Source organism: Moschus berezovskii, chromosome 27, assembly GCF_049115385.1.
Source record: "Moschus berezovskii isolate FMDL1 chromosome 27, NW_MosBer_1.0, whole genome shotgun sequence".
NCBI lineage: Eukaryota > Metazoa > Chordata > Mammalia > Artiodactyla > Moschidae > Moschus > Moschus berezovskii.
The window spans coordinates 32,478,659-32,497,577 of NC_142486.1; the positions used below are offsets into that span (position 1 = coordinate 32,478,659).

The window sequence follows — 18,919 nt, forward strand, 5'->3', positions numbered from 1 at the left end:
CGCCCTGTTCTCTCAAACTGGCCAGGCAGCAGCTGCTCCGATGGAGGAGAGCCCCTGGCTGAGCAGCTTGCCCAGCTGTCAATCCATCTCCGGGAGAGGATCAAGGCAGCTGGTCCATGGTGAAGGGATGTGGGTCACGCCGGGCGCCGGGCTGTGCGAGCCCCATGGGAGATGCTCAGTGAATGTCTGAGGATTAATAAAGGAATGGCAACCAGGCCACAGCATCTGACTCCAGTGCTTACTCAGAACCCTTCTGTAAAGTCAATTAAGCAAAATTCGGGGAGATCTTTTCATTTCTGACAGTGTCCTCAAGACAGGGTGGATGCTCGAATAAGCCAGGGAGCTTCAACAAGCACCAGTGACCCTCTCCTCACTCTGCTTTTATTTATTTTTGGCTGTGTCTCATGGCATGTGGGGTCTTAGTTCCCCAACCAGGGATCGAACCCGTGTCCCTTGCATTGGAAGTGCAGAGTTTTAATCAACACACAGCCAGGGAAGTCCCTCCTCACTCTGTGTTAACTGGGCTGCACTGGGCAAGGACAGTGGGGCTTTTCAGATGTTCTCTAGGCGATTCTAGAAACATGTACCAGGGTGGAGGACCCCAGGGTAGGCTGGCTCGACCCAGGACCTCAGGTGGAGAAGAGCTTACTGGACTGGGACTCTGTGCTTCCAAAAGAACTGGGCCCCGTGGGGCAGGGCCTGTGCGCCTCTCCAGCTGAGAGCAGGGGTTCTGGTGGACTGACTTCCTGATCACCTGTTTGGCTGTCCCACCAAAGTCGTGGAGGTAGGGGACCATGGAAGGACAAGCCCACTTGCCTGGGGAGCAAAGGGCTGACCTGGAGGCTGTGCTGAGTGGAGGAGGCCCTGCCACCCCGGCTGCAGTGGGGGAATGACACCACTCTAGCCTGAGGCTGGAGGAACGCCCCCCAAAGCTGGACACTGAGCTCAGCTCCTCAGGGACGATACCACTATGCCTCATTTGCACAAGAAACAGATTTAGGGACGCGTAGACTCTAAGGTGGGTGAAGTGAGTCAAGTCATTCAATCAAGTGGAATGCTGAGAAAGTGCCACGTGCTGGGGACAGGAGACACTTTTAAGGCACAGTTCTGGGCTTCCAGCTGTTTGCAAATTTCAGGTCAGCAACTTAAAGGGAATTCTCCTCCAATGGGCTTGTTACTTATGGGATTCTGAGCCTTCTGGCAGGCCCCTGACCCATATCAGTAATAACAAAGAACAGAGATCAAGTGTGAAAATGAACATGGAACTTTGTTCAATGTCATGTGGTAGCCCGGATGGGAGGGGAGTTTGGGGGAGAATGGATACATGTACACGTATGACTGAGTCCCTTTGCTGTTTGCCTGAAACTGTCACACAACACTGTTAATTGACTATACCCCAATACAAAATTGGGGCTTCCCTGGTGGCTCAGACAGTAAAGCATCTGCCTGCAATGTGGGAAACCTGGGTTCGATCCCTGGGTTGGGACGACCCCCTGGAGAAGGGCATGGCAACCCACTCCAGTATTCTTGCCTGGAGAATTCCATGGACAGAGGAGCCCAGGGGCCTACAGCATATGGGATTGCAAAGAGTTGGATATGACTGAGTGACTAACACTTTCACTTTCAATACAAAATAAAAAGGTTTTTATTTTTTTTTTAAAAAAAAAAACAGAGTAAAACAGAGAACACAGTGGGTGAGGCTATGGGCTGGGGTCAGAGTCGGCAGAGGGAGGATGGACACTGGTGTTGCTGACTCGCTGTGCAAGTCCAGGGAAGTTCCTCAGCCACCCTGAGCCTCAGAAAACCTCAAACACAAAGTGAGTACGTGCCTGCCTCTCCGCAGGGGCTTCTGAAGCTGAGATCACGGATCCATGAACATGCGAGGAGCCGAGCGCGAAGCACAGAAGGTGGCCCCTGCCAGGGAGCCAGGGGAGCCCCCCTCACTGTGAGGCTCAGCTGCTTCCTGATTTGGCACCCCCCCGCCCCCGCATATGCTGTTCCTGCCGGGAACACCTTCTCGCATCCCCATCCAGTTTGTCCAGTGAAACCTTCCACTGTCAACGCACACCACCTACTCAGGGAGGGCTTCCCTGATTCCCACTAGAGAAGGCCAGGTGCCCTGTTACCAACTAGTTATTTACTGGCATGATTCTATGTATAATGCCTACTATTCTTATAAGATTGCAAGCTCCATGTGGCAGAGCCATGGATGTCTGGTTTGCTCATGGCTGTCACCCCAAGCACAGCGCCTGGCACAGAGGAAGCTCAATACATGTTTGTAGAACCAAGGAATGAATGAAAAGATGAACTCCACTGCTTTCACCAACTCCATCTTTGTGGCTCCGCGAAGGCAAAGACTCTCATCACTCCAGGGCTTCACTATATTCTGCCAGCCCCAGAACTTTCCAGAAGGTTTCTAAATTTACCCTTGACCAGCGGACCCTTAAATCTCTACTGCGGAGGCTCCTGTGTTTGGCTGGTACACCGATATTTTCCACTCCAGGTCAGCACCTTATTATATATTTTTTAAAGAGTTCTGGCTGAAAGCCAACCTGGGCTACAGAAAGCAGGAGAAAAAGCTGTTGATACCTCACACCTATTGGGCAAATGTCAACTGGCTTGAGGAAACTCAGACGTGCTGCCAGCCAAGCACAGGCATCTCAGGCCTGATTTATCAGCGGGCTCTGACAGGCGTGCTCAGAAAACCCTTCTTGGCCCAGAAGTGAGAACGGGAGCTCGGGAACCACGTGTGAGGGGACAGCACGTGTGGGTTGAGATCATGGTGTCTCAGCTTCCACCTGTGACTTCCCCAGCGTGAGGCCAAGAGTTTCTTCAGACCCCCAAGCCCTGAGCAGGATCCCTGGACCCTGGACCGAGCAGACCGTGGGGGTGAGGTGGCCTCGGAGTGGTCAACCACACCAGGTGCCACTGTGTGACCTGGGGCCAACTGTCCAACCTCTCTGAGTCCCATCTGTTAAGTGGGGGTGGTAACGGGGCCTTCCTCTGCAGGTTGCTGTGACCCCTGTTTGTGGAGACACTTGGCCTGAGGCTGGCAGTGTGGGAGCCTCAAAAATCCCCCTTCAGTGGTGCCTGAGCCACTGAGACATTTCAGCCTCAGGATGGCTCAGGGGGCAGAGGTCAAAGCATGTGACTGCTTCTCAGAGGTGCCAGCTGGCTGGTCACTTTACCTCTCCAGCCTCAATCTCTCCATCTCCCTCCCCGCGTGGTATGACTGAGATCAGCCATGGGGAACGCTCTGCCTGTCCTGGGCTGCCGCACGACGTATGAGGACAGCGCCATCCTCAGGAGCAGACCGGTCATGACCCGGCAAGCTGCACCCAAACGTGTCACCAACCGTGCTAGCCAAGGGTGCACCCCCACCAGCCCAGAGCCTGGCTCCTAGGTGGACCCCAATGGCCCCCGCACCACTCTCTCGGATCCACTCCCTACTGGGCAGTCACATGAGCTCAGAGAGACGTGTAATCAAGTACAGTGCCCTCTAGAGCAGCAGAATGAAATCCACATGCCCGCCACCTGGGTGACCTTCTCCCCTACCCTTGCCTACGGGTCCTGAAGTGACTGCCCACAGCCATCACCCCATTTCTGTGTGTGCCTCCCCAACGTGGCTGTCTGCTACAGGAGGTTCTAGAAGAGTACGCAGCCCTGCGGGGGCTCTGTCTTTGGTGGCTCTATCAGGGCAGGTCCCTTCTGCCCTCAGCACCAGCCGGAATACTTGCACATGCCCCACGGAGGGGCCTGGAGGTGCTGGGTCAGTTGCCCTGCAAGGGGAGCTCAGGGTGGGCTGCTTGAGCCCTCTGGTTCCCCCAGTTGCTGAGATACCTGGACAGCGGGAGGCACCCATAGAGCTGGGCTCTGGCCCTAGTGAGGTGGGAACCATCATCAGCCCCATTTGACAGAAGAGAAGACTGAGGCTCAGGAATCTCATGGAACTTTCTGACATCACACAGCTGATGCTGACTTAAACCCAAGGGGGTCGGCTCCAGGATGTGTGCCCCTAAATTCCTTGTGGCAGTGGCTCCCTAGCAGGGAATGTGGCCGGTTTGAACAGTATGGTGGCACACGCTGGTGTTCCAATGCTGGTGGCCTTTAAGTGACTCGAGGCCACGAGCTTCCTGAGGTGCCTGGCCAGCCCGGGGCGCCCCCCTGCTGACCCAGCGGGGCCAGGAGTAGGTACAGGGTGCTTTCTGCATTTGCTCTCTGCTCAGAGAGGGGAAAATGAGCAGGCCGTGGCCTCCCCCAGGCCTGGGCACTCTTACTGGGTGCTTTGGATGTTGCTCTGAGCCAGTGGCCACCTCCCTTGGGCATCAAGCAGGAAACCTGGCACATACACAAAAAGGATTTTTCCAGAACACCCAAGACTTTACAAATGTCAGCTATTTCAGAACATTCTCCACTTTACTAAAAGAGTGTGTGTGTGTGTGTGTGTGTGTGTGTGTGGAGGGGGAGGTGTTTGGGAGAGAATCACTCCATCAGACTGATGTAGACCCGCTCAATTCATGAGGCTGGAGGGTGCGTGGGACTCAGCATCTGGGCCCAAGTGTAGCTGAGGAAGTTAACATGCTCAGAAAGCCACAACAAAGGACAGTTTTACCCCAGAAGTGCCACAGAGGCTTCAAGTCAACTTAGCAGGAAAGGAAAGAACACTGAGTGGGCAATAACCTCCTTCTCAGGAAGCAGGTAGACGCATTAGAAAGAGCAGGAGTCTGAAACCAGGCTCAGTCTTTCTGGGACGAGGCGCGGGTGATGCTGCTTCAGACTTCTGCTCGCCAGCTGCAGAAGTGGGATTAGTCACACGACGGTTTTCGCATATTTACCTCTTGGTTTTCTGCAAAGCGACTGGCCTAGTGCCTTGCACATAGTTGGCATTCAATAAAAGGGACTTTTATCCTGGGGCCTTAAAAAAGCCTGTGATGCTAGAAGCATATACTGCATACACCACGTATCTGAATTTTTTATAAACTCGCAAATATTTTGGGGGGAGTCACTGTAAAGCACCGTCCGAACTTATGTCAAACGGTGACATATAAGTATGTCACACGGTTGAAGTGTCTGCTATTGAACCATGCTGTAAGGCTGCGGCTTTCAAGGACCTGAGTTCACAGCTGGCAAAGATGGGGATGGAGGAAAACAATTCATCAGCCCCCATTTGCTGGGCTTGGACTACTTTCCTGATGACTTTGGGGCTTTAAGGAGGCAGGCTGCTTCAGTATGAAAGATGTCACAAAACAGCCATTCCCGTTACCCTGGGATAATATTGACTTCTGGCTCTTCGGGGATCTGAGATGCTTAAAAACAACAACAACAAAAAAAAACATTCAATAATACTCTGTGTGTGTTTTCGGAGAAAAGAACATTTATACAAAATGCCATGGCTGGAGAGCCATAAATAAAGGAAGCTGTATTTCGGTCATGGGATGCTGGCTACAGAGAGAAAAGTATGGCAGAGAGGCGGACGCTCAGCAGGGGTGCCTGGAGAGAAGCCTCTGGGGGCTCCGTCATGCCGTCACACTCTGTCTGCGACGACAAGCCAAGCCACGGGTGGGCCAGCCCTTGGAGGCCCCTGCCAGACCCTGGGAACCTTTCCAATCATCACAGCTCCTGAAGGCCTCCTGCACAGAACGACGTCCATGAGCAACGATGGTGCTGGGTCAGAAGCGGGGATCATGGAGACACCCCTGTTAAATGCGCATGCATAACCAGGGCAACGAAGCCTGGGCGCCCTAACTACCAAGCCCACACGCTCTAGAGCCCGAGCTCTGCAACAAGAGAAGCCCTCGTGTGCTGCAATGAGCGCAGCGCAGACAAAAAAAAAAAAACAAAAAAACGCACAGAGAACATTCCGAGAGCAACCAAGGCTCCTGGATATTCTGCCTGAAGCTAGCCCCTGTGGTCCTCCACCCACACTTTTATTGGTCACCAGATCCTGTTCGTTCCACAGCCTAGATACTTCTGGACGCACTCCATGTTTCTTACCCCAGGGAAATCCTTGTGCAAGGGGGTGTGGAGGCACTCTTGTTAAGGACAAAAAAAAAAAAAAAATTGGCCACAACCTAAACATCCATCAATGGGAGATTGGTTAAATAAACAGTGGTTTGCCCACGAGACCGACTGCTTGCTTCTCAGCAGTCAAAAATGAATGAGGGTGCTCTTATGAACCCACATAAAACAAACGCACAACATATTACTGAGTGAAAATAGCACTCATTTAAGTTACCAAAAAAAAAAAAAAAAGGCAATATAATACTATGCTACAAGTACAGCATGTGTGTGCGTGCTGAGTCGCTTCAGTCGTGTCTGACTCTTTGCGACCCCATGGACTGGAGCCCAACAGGCTCGTCTGTCTATGGAACTCTCCAGGCAAGAATGTTGGGAGTGGGTTGCCATGCCCTCCTCCAGGGGATCTTTCTGACCCAGGGATCGAACCTGTGTGTCTTACGTCTCCTGAATTGGTAGGCAGGCTCTTTACCACGAGTGCCACCTGGGAAGCCCAGTATAGTGTGTAGATACCCAGAAAAAAAGACTACAAGGGCATACATCAAGCTGAGGAAGAGGGCACTCTGCAGAGACCTGTTCTCATCCACAAAACGGGCGCAGCCCACACTGCTCTGGCGGTCAATGCCAAGGGAGGGGCTCAGTGTGCCTGGTCCTTTCTGTGCACCCCCTTCACCCCTGCCCTTCAGACTCCAGTCGATCAAAACCCAAGCCTCCTGACTCATCGCTCCCCTTGCTGAGAACCTTCCCTGCTGCTTCCAGGGCAAAAATCCAACTCTCTTTTGCTAGCAGTCGTTCACCATCTGACCCCGCCCAGCTTTTCCCAGGGCCGTGCCACTCAGTGTCACCTGCTCCTTCACGTGCTGTCCCCACCAGACCTGCCTCTCTGCTCTGCACGACCTGCTTATTTATTCTTGGCTGCGCTGGGTCTCTGCTGCTGTGCGCAGGCTTTCTCTAGCTGTGGGGTGCGGGTTTCTCATTGAGGTGGCTTCTCTTTTTATGGGTTCCTCAGCTCAGGCTCAGTAGCTGCAGTGCATGGGCTTAGTTGCCCCACGTCATGTGGGATCTTCCTGGACCAGGGATAGAACTTGTGTCTTCTGCATTGGCAGGTGGATTCTTAACCAATGGACCACCAGGGGAGTCCTGTACAACCTGTTTATAAGTCCGTCTCCCCTATATAGTCCTCTCTGTATGCTCACCATTTATCTGATTCACAAAAGACCTCAGAAGGCATCCCCCTTTCTTCCTGAACCTGGTTAGTGTATTTGTCATATAACTTCCTTGGAATTTTTAAAGTCATTTTTTTTTTCTTAAAAAAAAAAAAAAAAAGCCAGTTCTTCCCTGCCCCCTCCCCAGTTCCTTCTCCTGGTGATCCCCTACCTTGGTCCCTAGGAGCTGCCATGCTTTGAGGGGGCCATTTAGGGCATAGGGGCTTCCCTGGTGGCTGTGACAGTCAAGAATCGGCCTGCAATGCAGGAGACCCAGGTTTGATCCCTCGGTCGGGAAGATCCCCTGGAAAGGAGATGGCAACCCACTCACAGTATTCTTGCGTGGGAAATCCCAAGGACAGAGGAGGCTCGTGGCTACAGTCCCTGGGTTGCACAGACTTCGGGGCACAGAGGGGAGGGGAGGACACGTGGAAAGCCCAGCTGCTTAAGGCCCTCTGAGCCTTCAGTGCTGTGGCTGCGTCTGGCCCCCGCCTTCTGTTCTGGTCCTTCTCCAGCCTCGCAGGCCCTCATGAGTTAACAACTCTTCTCCCAGCTGTCCGCACAATCAGCAGCGCTGCTGACTAGGCACCTCACCCTCTTGGACCTTGAGGTGGGCATTGTGACCGGTTCTTGGGAAGTGGTAAAGTGGTTCTCAAACCCTGTCCCAGGGGAGCCCTGGGGTTCCTTGAGCTGGTCAGAGACATTTTAAGGCCCCCCCAAAAGAATTCAAATCAAAGTAGTCTTTTTCCAATTCACAGATGAAATGAAGGGCTAGAATCTTCTCAGTTTCTAGGTTTTTATCCCACAAATGAGCCTTCCATCCTCTGCATCTGTTATCACTTGTCCACTAATAAAAACTTACAGCTGATAAAACAAACGACTAGGCAGCAAAAAAGAAACGCTGACAGAAAAAGGCTTAGAAAGTCCCTTCAAATAAAGTTCCGGACTTCTCCTTTAGACGCAGAGAGTTGCACCCATGTGCTCTGCTGGTTTCTGTGCTCCTGAAACGGGAGACAGTGACAGGGACAGTTCCCAGGGTCCCCAAGCACGCCCGACCCAGTGGTGTTCTGCCAGCAGACGATCTTCAGGACTGAAGACACAGGGGTTCGTGGAGTGGGAAGCAGACGGGCCAGGCGTGCTCCCCGCCTCCGAGCTTGGGTTTCCTGGTCTGCGCACGGCGGACAGGCGCCAGCCCCCCAGGGCTGCTGTGCGGCTCAGCGGGAACAGACCCGCTCGGGCAGGCGTGGAGTTGATGGCCCGCCAGTGTCACAGGTATGCAGGAGTGTGCTGGGACCGGGGCTGCAGGGGACAGGCCTCTGCTCATCTCTGGTCCTGGCTCTGCCTCTCAGAGCTGTGGCTGTTGTTGATGTTCAGTCGCTCAGTCGTGTCCGACTCTCTGCGACCCCATGGACTGCAGCATGTCAGGCTTCTCTGTTCTTCACTGTCTCCAGAGTTTGCTCAAACTCGTGTCCACTGAGTCGGTGATGCCATCCAACCGTCTCATCCTCTGCTGCCCCCTTCTCCTCCTGCCCTCTATCCTTCTCAGCATCAGGGTCTTTTCCAATGAGTCAGCTCTTTGCATCAGGTGGCCAAAGTAATGGAGCTTCAGCTTCAGCATCAGTCTTTCCAAAAGCTGTGGGATCTTAGGCAGATCATGTGACCATAATCCTTATAGCTCTTCTGCGGGAGGAAGCAGAAGACATTCTGCCCTGCTGTTTTATCAGCACCCAATAAAAGCCTTTCTGAAACGAGCAACTCTGCATGACTGCATGGCTTGTTATTTACAGTAGAAGGGGCTCCTGGATTATTAACTTTGTGCAAACTGATTTAAAGTGTGGAAAGGGAACTTATCATTTGGGGGCCCAAGGGTCAGCCCTGACTAATAACAACGACCATAAAAAACACGGAGGTAACTTTTACTGCACCTGTGTGGAGGCCTCGTTCCAGGTGCTTACGTGAATTAACTCTTTTTACGCTCACAGGAGCCTAATGAGGTAGGTGACATTTTCGTCCCTACTTTTATCTTTCTAACTGTACTAAAATAAACATGGGGCTTCTCTGGTGGCTCAGGGGTAAAGAATCTGCCTGCCAAAGCAGGAGGTGCGGGTTTGATCCCTGGGTTGGCAGGATCCCCTGGAGAAGGAAATGGCAACCTACTCCAATATCCTTGCCTGGGAAATTCCATTGACAGAGGAGCCTGGAGGGCTATAATCCATGGGGTTGAAAAGAGTCGGACATGACTTAGCGACTAAACAACAACAAAATAAACATAAAATGTACCACCTTAGCTATCACTGAGTGTGCAGTTCAGTCGTGTTAAGTACATTCACACTGTTATGCATCATCCCCATTTTTTATATGAATAAACAGGCCCAGAGGGGTGACTAATTGACCCAAGGCCATGTAATGAGGACAAGGTGGAGCCAGGACTTGAACCTGACTGTCTGCTCTGGGGCTGTGCTAAGCCACCTCCTCTGATGACTCACCTGGGCAAGCCCTGCTGCTGAGAAAAGAAACAGCACGAAGGATGAACAGAAAGAACAATGGAGCAGGACACTGGACATTCTATCTTTCCTTGGTACTTTTCCATCTTTCTGATTGTGCTGCCATAAACGTGCTTCACTTCAACTAAGAAATCCGGAGTCGAGAAGCGACAGGAGCCGGGTTCTGGGGGCAGGGACGGGTGTGCCCGTGAGCAGCTGGGCCTCGCCCTGGCACTTGCCCCCTGTCCCGTGCTGCCAGCGCTGTGTGGGCCCGCCTGAGCCCACAGAACAGTCCAAGGTGTCGCCAAGGTCAAAAGGCAGCGTGAAGCTGGGGTTTTGACCTTTTCCCACAACCCGACGTCTGGGCTCCCAAGCTCTTCTCTGCCGGCAGCCCGCTCCTTGATGCACTGTCGTCGCCTGGCGTCCCCAGGGCACTCGTCTGCTTCAGCGTCTGAGGTGGGTAATGACCCCGAGCAGTGAGGCAACACTCAGTTCTTCGGAACTCTTTTCTCATCCCAGCTGCCACCTCTCAGGAAAAGCTTGTCTGGGGCCCAGTGGCTGGCACTGCCTGAGGGGTGTGTGTTTCACAAGAAGGCTCCTCAGACAAGTGCTGGTGTGTCTTTGGGGAAAGCGTCTTTGTCAGGGAGGCGGGGGAAGCAGGACACACTCCAGAGAAGGGAACCTTGGGTGTCCAGATTCGGGGATGAGGTTCCTTCGTGAGTGCTCCCAGCCTGATGTTATCCTCAGGCTCCCTCTTCACGGCTGCCCTGTGGGCTCTGAGAAGCAGCCTGGCAAGCATGAACCCCAAAGAGTCGGCTCAGGGGCCCCACGCCTTGACCCAGCCACTTGAAGGCTGATCTCTTAGAAACATCTGCCAGGCAGCTTTGAAAGAAGTGCAGATCCTGCTGCTTTTGCTCAGGCAGGATTCGGAAATCTTGTTTCTGCTTTTTTATTCATGGTAGACCAGGAGCAAATTTGTATGAGGATGGCCTTGAGCAACCCAGACCCCAAGCCTGGTTTGGAAGCAGTGACTGGGGGAGAAGGGTGGCTTTCTGTGTCACAGCTCTGCAGGTTTGTCCCCTGTCCAACGGAGGTGGGCTTGGAGCAGGTGTGTCACAGAGAAGACAGGGATGGGAGCGTGCTGGCTGGGCCAGGGCCCCCAAGAGCCCCCTCTCTCCTGCCCTCTGCCCTCCCGACCTCTCACTTACAGACAGGTGGCAGAGCCGTCAGGTGAAGCTGCTCGGCTTCACCAATGCCCAGTGTTAGTTGCTCGGTCGTGTCCAGCTCTTTGTGGCCCCTGGACTGTAGCCCGCCAGGCTCCTCTGTCCACAGAATTCTCCAGGCAAGAATAATGGAGTAGGTAGACATTCCCTTCTCCAGGGGACCTTCACAACCCAGGGCTCAAACCGGGGTCTCCCGCATCGCAGGCAGATTCTTGACCGTCTGAGCCTTCAAGCAAATGGTATTCAGAGGCAGAAGTGGAGGAACAGGTCTCGGCCACCCTCGGTAGCTCCATGAGTGTGGTCTGGGCCTCAGTTTCCTCTCTGTACAGCAGGGGAAGGGACACTCGCTTTCAGAGCTGTGCGGAGGACAGAGTTAATGCATACAAAGTGCCTGGCACGGTTAATGCTTCCGGTCAAACTACCCCACACTTCCAGAAATGGATGACTTTTCTGTCCAAAACATGCTGAGGGTTGGAGCCAACGATACGGTTTTTGTCCGATACCTCTGAGGCCTGGGGTGGGGAGAATTCACTTTGGGAGCATCAAAACTGAGTCAGGAATGAAAGCGTTTGGTGGTGGGGGGCTCAGGGTCTGCCCCAGTCAGACCTGAGTTCAAAGCCTTGCTGAGGAAGACATATCGGTGTGACCTTGGGCGTGTGGGTGGCTTTTTTATGTGCAGAAAAGGAAAGTGGTAAAACCTTCCTTCTGAGGAAGATCAGCTGAGAGTCCTACATAAAGTGTTTAGCAGCTTAATTGTGTTTTGCTTTTTTTAAAAGAAAGAAAGAAAGAAAAAAAAAAACGGGCCTCAAGGTCAGATTCAAGTTTCTGTCACTCTTTGTAACTCACCAAGCCAGTGGCTGGGGTCTCTGATGCAGGGATGGGTTAACACGGGGCTGGGGAGACTGGAGAATCACAGGACGGCGGAGCCTGGTCGGCTGCCGTCTATGGGGTTGCACAGAGTCGGACACGACTGAAGCGACTTAGCAGCAGCAGCAGGGGAGACTGGAGGGAGGTAGGGGGCTGCTCTCCTTCCCATGTGACTCCAGAAAGGGTATTTTTCTCCCCCGTGGGGGAGCTGGAAGGAGACAGCTGGCTTCAGTTTTACAATCGGAAACAAGAAAAATGACAGGCTTGAAAACACGAGTCTCTGGGAAACACTGCCGCGAGACGACATTAGCACCTAGTGCGTCTCCCCAGGGGAGAAGCCAGAGCTGAGGTCTATGAATCAAACATCGATGTTTTCCTCTGCCCCACCCCACACCTTTTTATCTTTTTTGGATGACAGTTCCAGGCTCTGTGGTCAGCTGGGCTGGCACCAGGCGCACTGTGATCCTGCATTCTTCCCCAGTTACTCAGCTGCCAAGGCTGGTCCTGGAACGACGCTGCCTTTCCACAGAACTATTAAGTGTTCTGGGTCAGGGACTGATAAGGCTGGTTTATTTGCCTTTGACAACGATCACACCGGGGGAAGGTACGGCACTTGCCCTTGTGCTCAGGGATTTCAATGTTTACCCAGAGACAGACAGCGCCCTGAACACAGCAGGACAGGAAGGGAGAAAAGCTGACCCTCCCGCCGGCATGCTGAGCCCCCCACTGACGGGAATGAGCCCGACCTGGGGGTGAGAGAGGCAGCAGTGACCTAGCCCAAACTCCAGCTACCAAGCCTCGCTTGCTGCCTGCTCACTGGGCACCAACTGGCTCAAGAAGTGTTGACCAGAGAGGGCAATGTAATCAGGGCCCCAGAACCTTCTACGCTCACAAAGTGTTGACTACAGAGGGCAATATAAACAGGGCCCCAGAACCTTCCACGCTAGCACGGCACAGTGATGGAGACGAGAAGACAAGTGGGCAACTTTAGTTAAAGGGAAGGGCTCTGAAAACTGCGCCTCAAAGAGTTAAATTCCCATTCAACCCAGCAATTCCACTCCTAGGTAGACATCCCCAAAGACCGAACATAGGTGTTCAGGCAAAAACTTGGCACACACACACACACACTCATAGTAGCCTTCTTCGCATTGGCTCAAAGGTGGAGACAACTGCCAGGGCTGCCAACAGGTGGAAGAATGAATGCACCAAAGGTGGTCCAGCCACACAATGGGGTATCACCAGCTCCGAGAAGGAACGAAGCTCTGACATATGCCACAACATGGATGCACCGCCAAAACATGATTCTCAGTTAAAGAAGGGCTTCCCTGGTGGTCCAGATGGTGAAGAATCTGACTGTAACGTGGGAGACCTGGGTTTGCTCCCTGGGTCGGGAAGATCCCCTGGAGTGAGGGCATGGCAACCTACTCCAGTATTCTTGCCTGGGAATTCCCACGGATGGAGGAGCCTGGCGGGCTATAGTCCATGGGGTCACAAAGAGTCAGACACGACAGAAGTGACCGAGCACACACGCACGCAGAGGGCTTGGTAGCCCAGAATGTGAAGGTACTAATGCTGCTGAACAGTGTTCTTCCAAATAGTTGGTTTTATGCTGTATGAATTCCACCACAATTGAATAAATAAAACGCAGCTGCTGTATGGGGTGGGACTGGGGCAGTGGGTGTTGGGGCCCCTGGGGAGGCCTCCGAGGAGAAATGCGAGCAGGACCCTGAACGCTGAGACGGCACCAGGCTTGCAGAGGGTTCCTGGTTCTAGCCAGAGGGAAGTGTGAGGACAGTGGTCCTTACGGGGACACTCCTGGAGCTCAGGAGGTGCAGACAGAAAGCCAGCACGGCTGAGATGCTGGGCTGTATTATCTTCCAAGAGAGCCCAGGACAGAGAAAAGAGAGGAGTTGATTGTGGAAAGTGGGTAGGGGCCAGACAGCACAGGACTACCCTAAACAGGGTAGAGGGCAGTGAAAGAGGCAGACAGACCCTCTCCTGGAGGTAAATGACTGGTCCGGGGCAGATGATGGTCCTCAGCTGGGGAAGGGTCACTTTTGTTAGAACATGCCATTGAGCCCCGGTCATTGAGCACCAGTGGGCGTCAATGTGCCTGGGTGCATCCCACTGCAATCCCCCAGCAAGCTGGGCTCTAGAGCCCTTCTGTTTGGGTAAGAATTAGGCAGGGCCTGGGCAGGACCCGACCAAGAGGGACTATGGTGGCCTGTCACCAGTCCACCCCCACCCCCAGGTGAATGCCTGAGAGCAGCCCCTGGGCCAGAAGGAGCCCAGGAAAGGGGGTCTGGTTGGCTTGGGGAGGCCAGAGTCCTGGCCCTCAGATTGGAGGCCACTGCCCTCTGATGCCCGGGGTCACTTCCGGAAACAGCCTCTGCTCTGGGGTCTGCTGGTCCACGGGTGTTCATGGAAAGTCTGCTCTGCAGGCTAGTTTTGGACACCCCGCTGCATCTTGGCAGGTTCTGGCAATCAGCTGTCACCACGGGTCAGTGGAATGGGTCCTGGAAGGCACCAGCCGTGGAGCACTGACCTCAGAGCTGGACTCTAGACCTGGCTGCATCCGCCCACCCAACACTCCGGCCACTGCTGACCCTCCCTCCCTGGTCAGGCGCGCTCACCGGCCTCTGCCCTCCTGGAGCTGAACATTTTGTGGGGACGAGAGCCATAAACATAAAACTGGCCAATAAATAGAATTTGTGATTTTTTTCAAAGCCAAATGGGAGAAGAAAAATACACCGAAGTGGCCAGTCGCCTATTAGCCCTGATTTATATTCTACTTTAACATCTCATCCAAGGAAATGAAAGATACGTGCTTATCAAATATAATCAGGTAGAGCTTTGAAAGAGGAAGAGAAACGGCTCTGTGACGACTCCCCGGGCCTGCAGAAAACAGCAGGAGACGTGTCACGATCAAGCCAGCTCCTCCAGCAGCCACCCCGGGGCAGGTGGTCAGCCGTGGTTTTTCCCTTGTCAACTCCTCTCCAAGAGGCAGGTATGCTGCAACAGTGCGGCCCATGCAAGGGACGGACACAGAGCAACACCCGGACTGCAGGTATGGATGCCACAGCATCGCAGGCCAACCTGGGCCGGGCTGGTGAGGAGCCCTTCGGCAAACTCTTTGAGAAAGGTGAGTGCGGTGATTCTGACGTACAACCGACGGGACTCGCATCTCACTTGCTTGGGTGACAGCACTGAAGCTGTGGCAGGGAGCTGCCGCTGAAGACCTGGGGGAGGGTCTCAGTTCCCTGGTGTCCCCTGCCGAAGCACCGCAGCCTAAACCACACAGTGTCTCGGGCCCCTGTGGGGACTCCTAGTCTCCCTGGTGTTCTTGCGGGGAGAAAGGCACTGGGTGGGCGCTGCCCTGAGGCCGTGCAAAGACTGAGGGCGGAGGCTCACTCCTCACTCGGTGAAGGCTGAATGAAGGTGCCATGTGAAGGGGACACTCCAAGTCCCTGCGGGAGTGACACTCTTCCTGGGGGGGAGGAAGGTACCCAAATATATCAGCTGGGTACAGAGTCACCGGGCCACGGAGGCTAATGTGACGGGGCTGAGGGGGGCAGCGGGGATCAGGGAAGGCCTCTCTGAGGAGGTGGCACACAGCCTGAAGCCCGAGTGATCATCAGGAAGTGACCACACGTAGATCTAGGGAGAAGCATGCAGGGCCAAGGCCCTGGGGCAAGAGAGGGCACTGAGAGCTCGGGTGGTGGTTCTCAAAGCGTGGGCTGGGGAACCCTGGGGGGCGCCTCCCAGGGTCAGAACTCTTCATAAAGATGACGACGGCATTTTCCTTTTACACTCATTCTCCCAGGAGGACGCAGAGGAGCTTTCCGGAGTCCATGCCAGCATGACAGATTGAAAGCAGAAGCAGCTACGAGAAAACCCAGCTGTTTTCTATTAAGCCAGATATTAAGGAGACTTGCAAAAATATAATATTAACTTTTATTTTGTTTTGCAAAACAGACTTATTGTTCATAAAGAACTATGTTATTTATTGCTTTACATAGGATGGGTTATTGTTTTTTTTTAAACAAAATTTTAAAGTATTTCTCAGTTTTAATTTCCAATAGCTGAAATACGGATAAGCATAATCCATACAAACTAAAGTTCTTTGGGTTCCTTAATACTTTTCAAAGAATATAAAGTGGCTGTGGGCCTTCCCTCCTGCTCCAGTGGCTAGGACTCCATGCTTCCACTGCATGAAGCACAGATTTGATCCTCTGTCGGGGAACTAAGATCCCACATGCCACACAGCCAAAAAACAACAAAAAAAAGGAGGGATCCTGAGGCTCAAACCTGGAGACATGCTGACCTGGAGGAGCAGCAAGGGTCGGGGGGCGTGGGCAGGGGACGGGGTGAAGGCTTCGGGAGAGCTGCGTCTGAGAGAGGCTGGCCGGTGCTCCTTGCACAATGAGCATGCAAGGCCAGAACGAGAGACCTGGATTTTGTTCTAAATGCAAAGAGGAAGCTACAGGAGGGCAGCAGGGAGAGGCATGATGTGATGTGATTTATGTTCTAGAAAGATCCCTCTGGCTGTGAGGAAGGGAGGGGACAAGCCTGGAAGCCAGGGACCAGGTGCGTGCCGCTGCTGTGACGGGGGGGAGAAACGCTGGGGGCCGAGAGGGAGAAGGACCCGGTGTGTTTCGGAGGCAGAGCAGACGTGGGTGTGGGAGAGCGAAGAGAAAAGATGCCAAGATGCTGGGTGGCTGTGGGGCCAAATTCTGAGGCAGCAGGTGGTGAGGTGCCGGGGGCGGGGGGCGGGGTCCCCTCCCCGAGGGAATGCTAACTCTCTGAGTCATGCGAAGCCTCAGCACTTTCCACTGGCTCTTTAGGTCACATCTCTGGCCCAGGCGAGGACAGGAGGGCAGCCAGGCCTCTCTACCCAAGGCCCTGGAGCAGCCGTCCTGTGGCCGCATCTCTGAGAATGTTCCCCACCATCCGCCCTGCCAGGGGCTGTCAGGGGGAGACACTGCTGAGGGGTGGGTGGTCGCTTTCAGGAGCTTCCTGTGACCTGCCACAGTCCCACCTGGTACCCTGACCCTGGGACCAGCAAGAGGATACCAGGCATCCCAGCTGTGCCAAGTCCTATGCAAGGCAGGTCAGGTGGGATGGGAGAAGTGATCTCACAGCCATCTGCAAACAGAGGGGGATCATGAAGACGCCCAAGAACTTGACATTTGGCTCTGTTTATTACTTTACGCTCGCCTTGTTCCAAAGACAAGGGAGTGGAAATGAGGACCAAGCTTTCCTCCTTAACCCATTACTTCCTGAGCTCAAAGAAGCCCTGATGACCCTAAAGAAATGATTTCTTAACGCACAGAATCTTGTACATCAATTACATTTCAATAAAAAAAAATTACAAATAGGTGCTTATAGACATGTTATAATACAATCACAACTGTGTGGGGGATTTCCCTGGCAGCCCAGTGGTTAGACTCTGCCCTTTCAATGCAAGGGATTAAGGTTCGATCCCTGGTCGGGGAACTAAGATCCCACACCCTGTGCAGCCAAAACAAAAAAAAAGAATTATAAGTGGGGAAAAAAAGGAAAGGAAGAAAGAAATTATTTCTTACCAGGCCGCTCTGTTTTTAGTTAACCTAGATTTACGGTTCATCATTCATGTCTACTTAGCAACCATCTTGGAGAAGGCAATGGCAACCTACTCCAGTACTCTTGCCTGGAAAATCCCATGGACAGAAGAGCCTGGTAGGCTGCAGTCTGTGGGGTCGCTGAGGGTCGGACACGACTGAGCGACTTCACTTTCACTGTTTACTTTCACGCATTGGAGAAGGAAATGGTAACCCACTCCAGTGTTCTTGTTTGGGGAATCCCAGGGACAGGGGAGTATGATGGGCTGCCGTCTATGGGGTCACACAGAGTCAGACACGGCTGAAGCGACTTAGCAGCAGCAGCAACCATCTCGACAGAGCATGAGCAATCTGGAGAATTTTTTTTAATGTTTATTTATTTGGTTGCAGCGCGCGGGGTTGTCACTGCATTATGCGGGATCCTCCTCTGATGTGGCTCATGGACTCCTTTTTTTAACGTTTACTTATTTGGTTGCAGCACGCGGGGTCATCACTGCATTATGCGGGCTCTTCCTCTGATGCGGCTCACGGACTCCTTTTTTTAGTGTTTACTTATTTGGTTGCAGCGCACAGGGTCGTCGCTGCATTATGCGGGATCCTCCTCTGATGCGGCTCATGGACTCCTTTTTTTAGTGTTTACTTATTTGGTTGCAGCGCACGGGGTCGTCGCTGCATTTTGTGGGCTATTCCTCTGATGCGGCTCATGGACTCCTTTTTTTAGTGTTTACTTATTTGGTTGCAGCACGTGGGGTCGTCACTGCATTTTGCGGGATCTTCCTCTGATGCGGCTCATGGACTCCCTAGTTGTGGTGCATAGGCTCAGTAGTCACGGCTCACAGGCTTAGCTGCTCTGTGGCATGTGGGATCCTAGTTCCCTGACCAGGGATCGAACCCGAGTCCCCTGCATTAGAAAGCAGACTCTCAACCAATGGACTACCAGGGAAGTCTCAATCTGGAGAATTTTTAACAAAGAACCCTCCAGACCCCTCAGCAGGCAGAACCGTCTCACATTTCACGGCTGAAAACAGAGGCAGGACTACAGTCAGTCTCAAAACCTAAGACCGGATTTAAGAATGGAAGCAATCGCAGGCTGTGGGTGGCAGCATGAACTGGTACACTTTTTCTGGGGCTACATATATTAAGATGATAAAACCTCCCCTTTGGCTCGGCAGATCTGCCATTGGGTATTTATCCCAACACGTGACATTTGCACATGTACAACAAGGATACCCCAGGAGATTCACTGCCATGGGCCGGCAAGAGCTAGAAAGGACCAGCATCACTGTCCAGTGGCAGTGACCAGTGCCTAGTGCCCAGCAGTACGAAATGTTACCGAAGATTCTTTTGGTCCATCCATATGAAAAAAATACTATACCACAGAGAATGAGCACAAAGTCGGTTTACACATGCTTCCATGTAACGTTGACTTGTCAATAATCAAACACACCGAGATGTAGAATCACACATATGGTATAACCCCGGGGTGTAAAAACAGACAAGCAAAACATGTCTGGAAGGACATGCAA

At 53.0% G+C, this 18,919-nt stretch overlaps 1 protein-coding gene across 9 annotated transcripts in view; it reads right to left on the reverse strand.

The window, feature by feature from the left end:
* CLEC16A (C-type lectin domain containing 16A) overlaps window positions 1-18,919 on the reverse strand; it is a 241,052-nt gene that overhangs the window by 41,206 nt on the left and 180,927 nt on the right. Inside the window, exon 22 of one of the 9 annotated variants that reach the window (XM_088832966.1) lies at window positions 7,332-18,294. The exons of the other annotated variants lie outside the window; for them this stretch is intronic. Coding sequence (XP_088689092.1) covers window positions 18,227-18,294 — 68 coding nt within the window. The 3' untranslated portion in view covers window positions 7,332-18,226. Of the gene's footprint in view, window positions 1-7,331; window positions 18,295-18,919 lie in introns of those variants that run through there. 9 annotated transcript variants of the gene reach the window in all.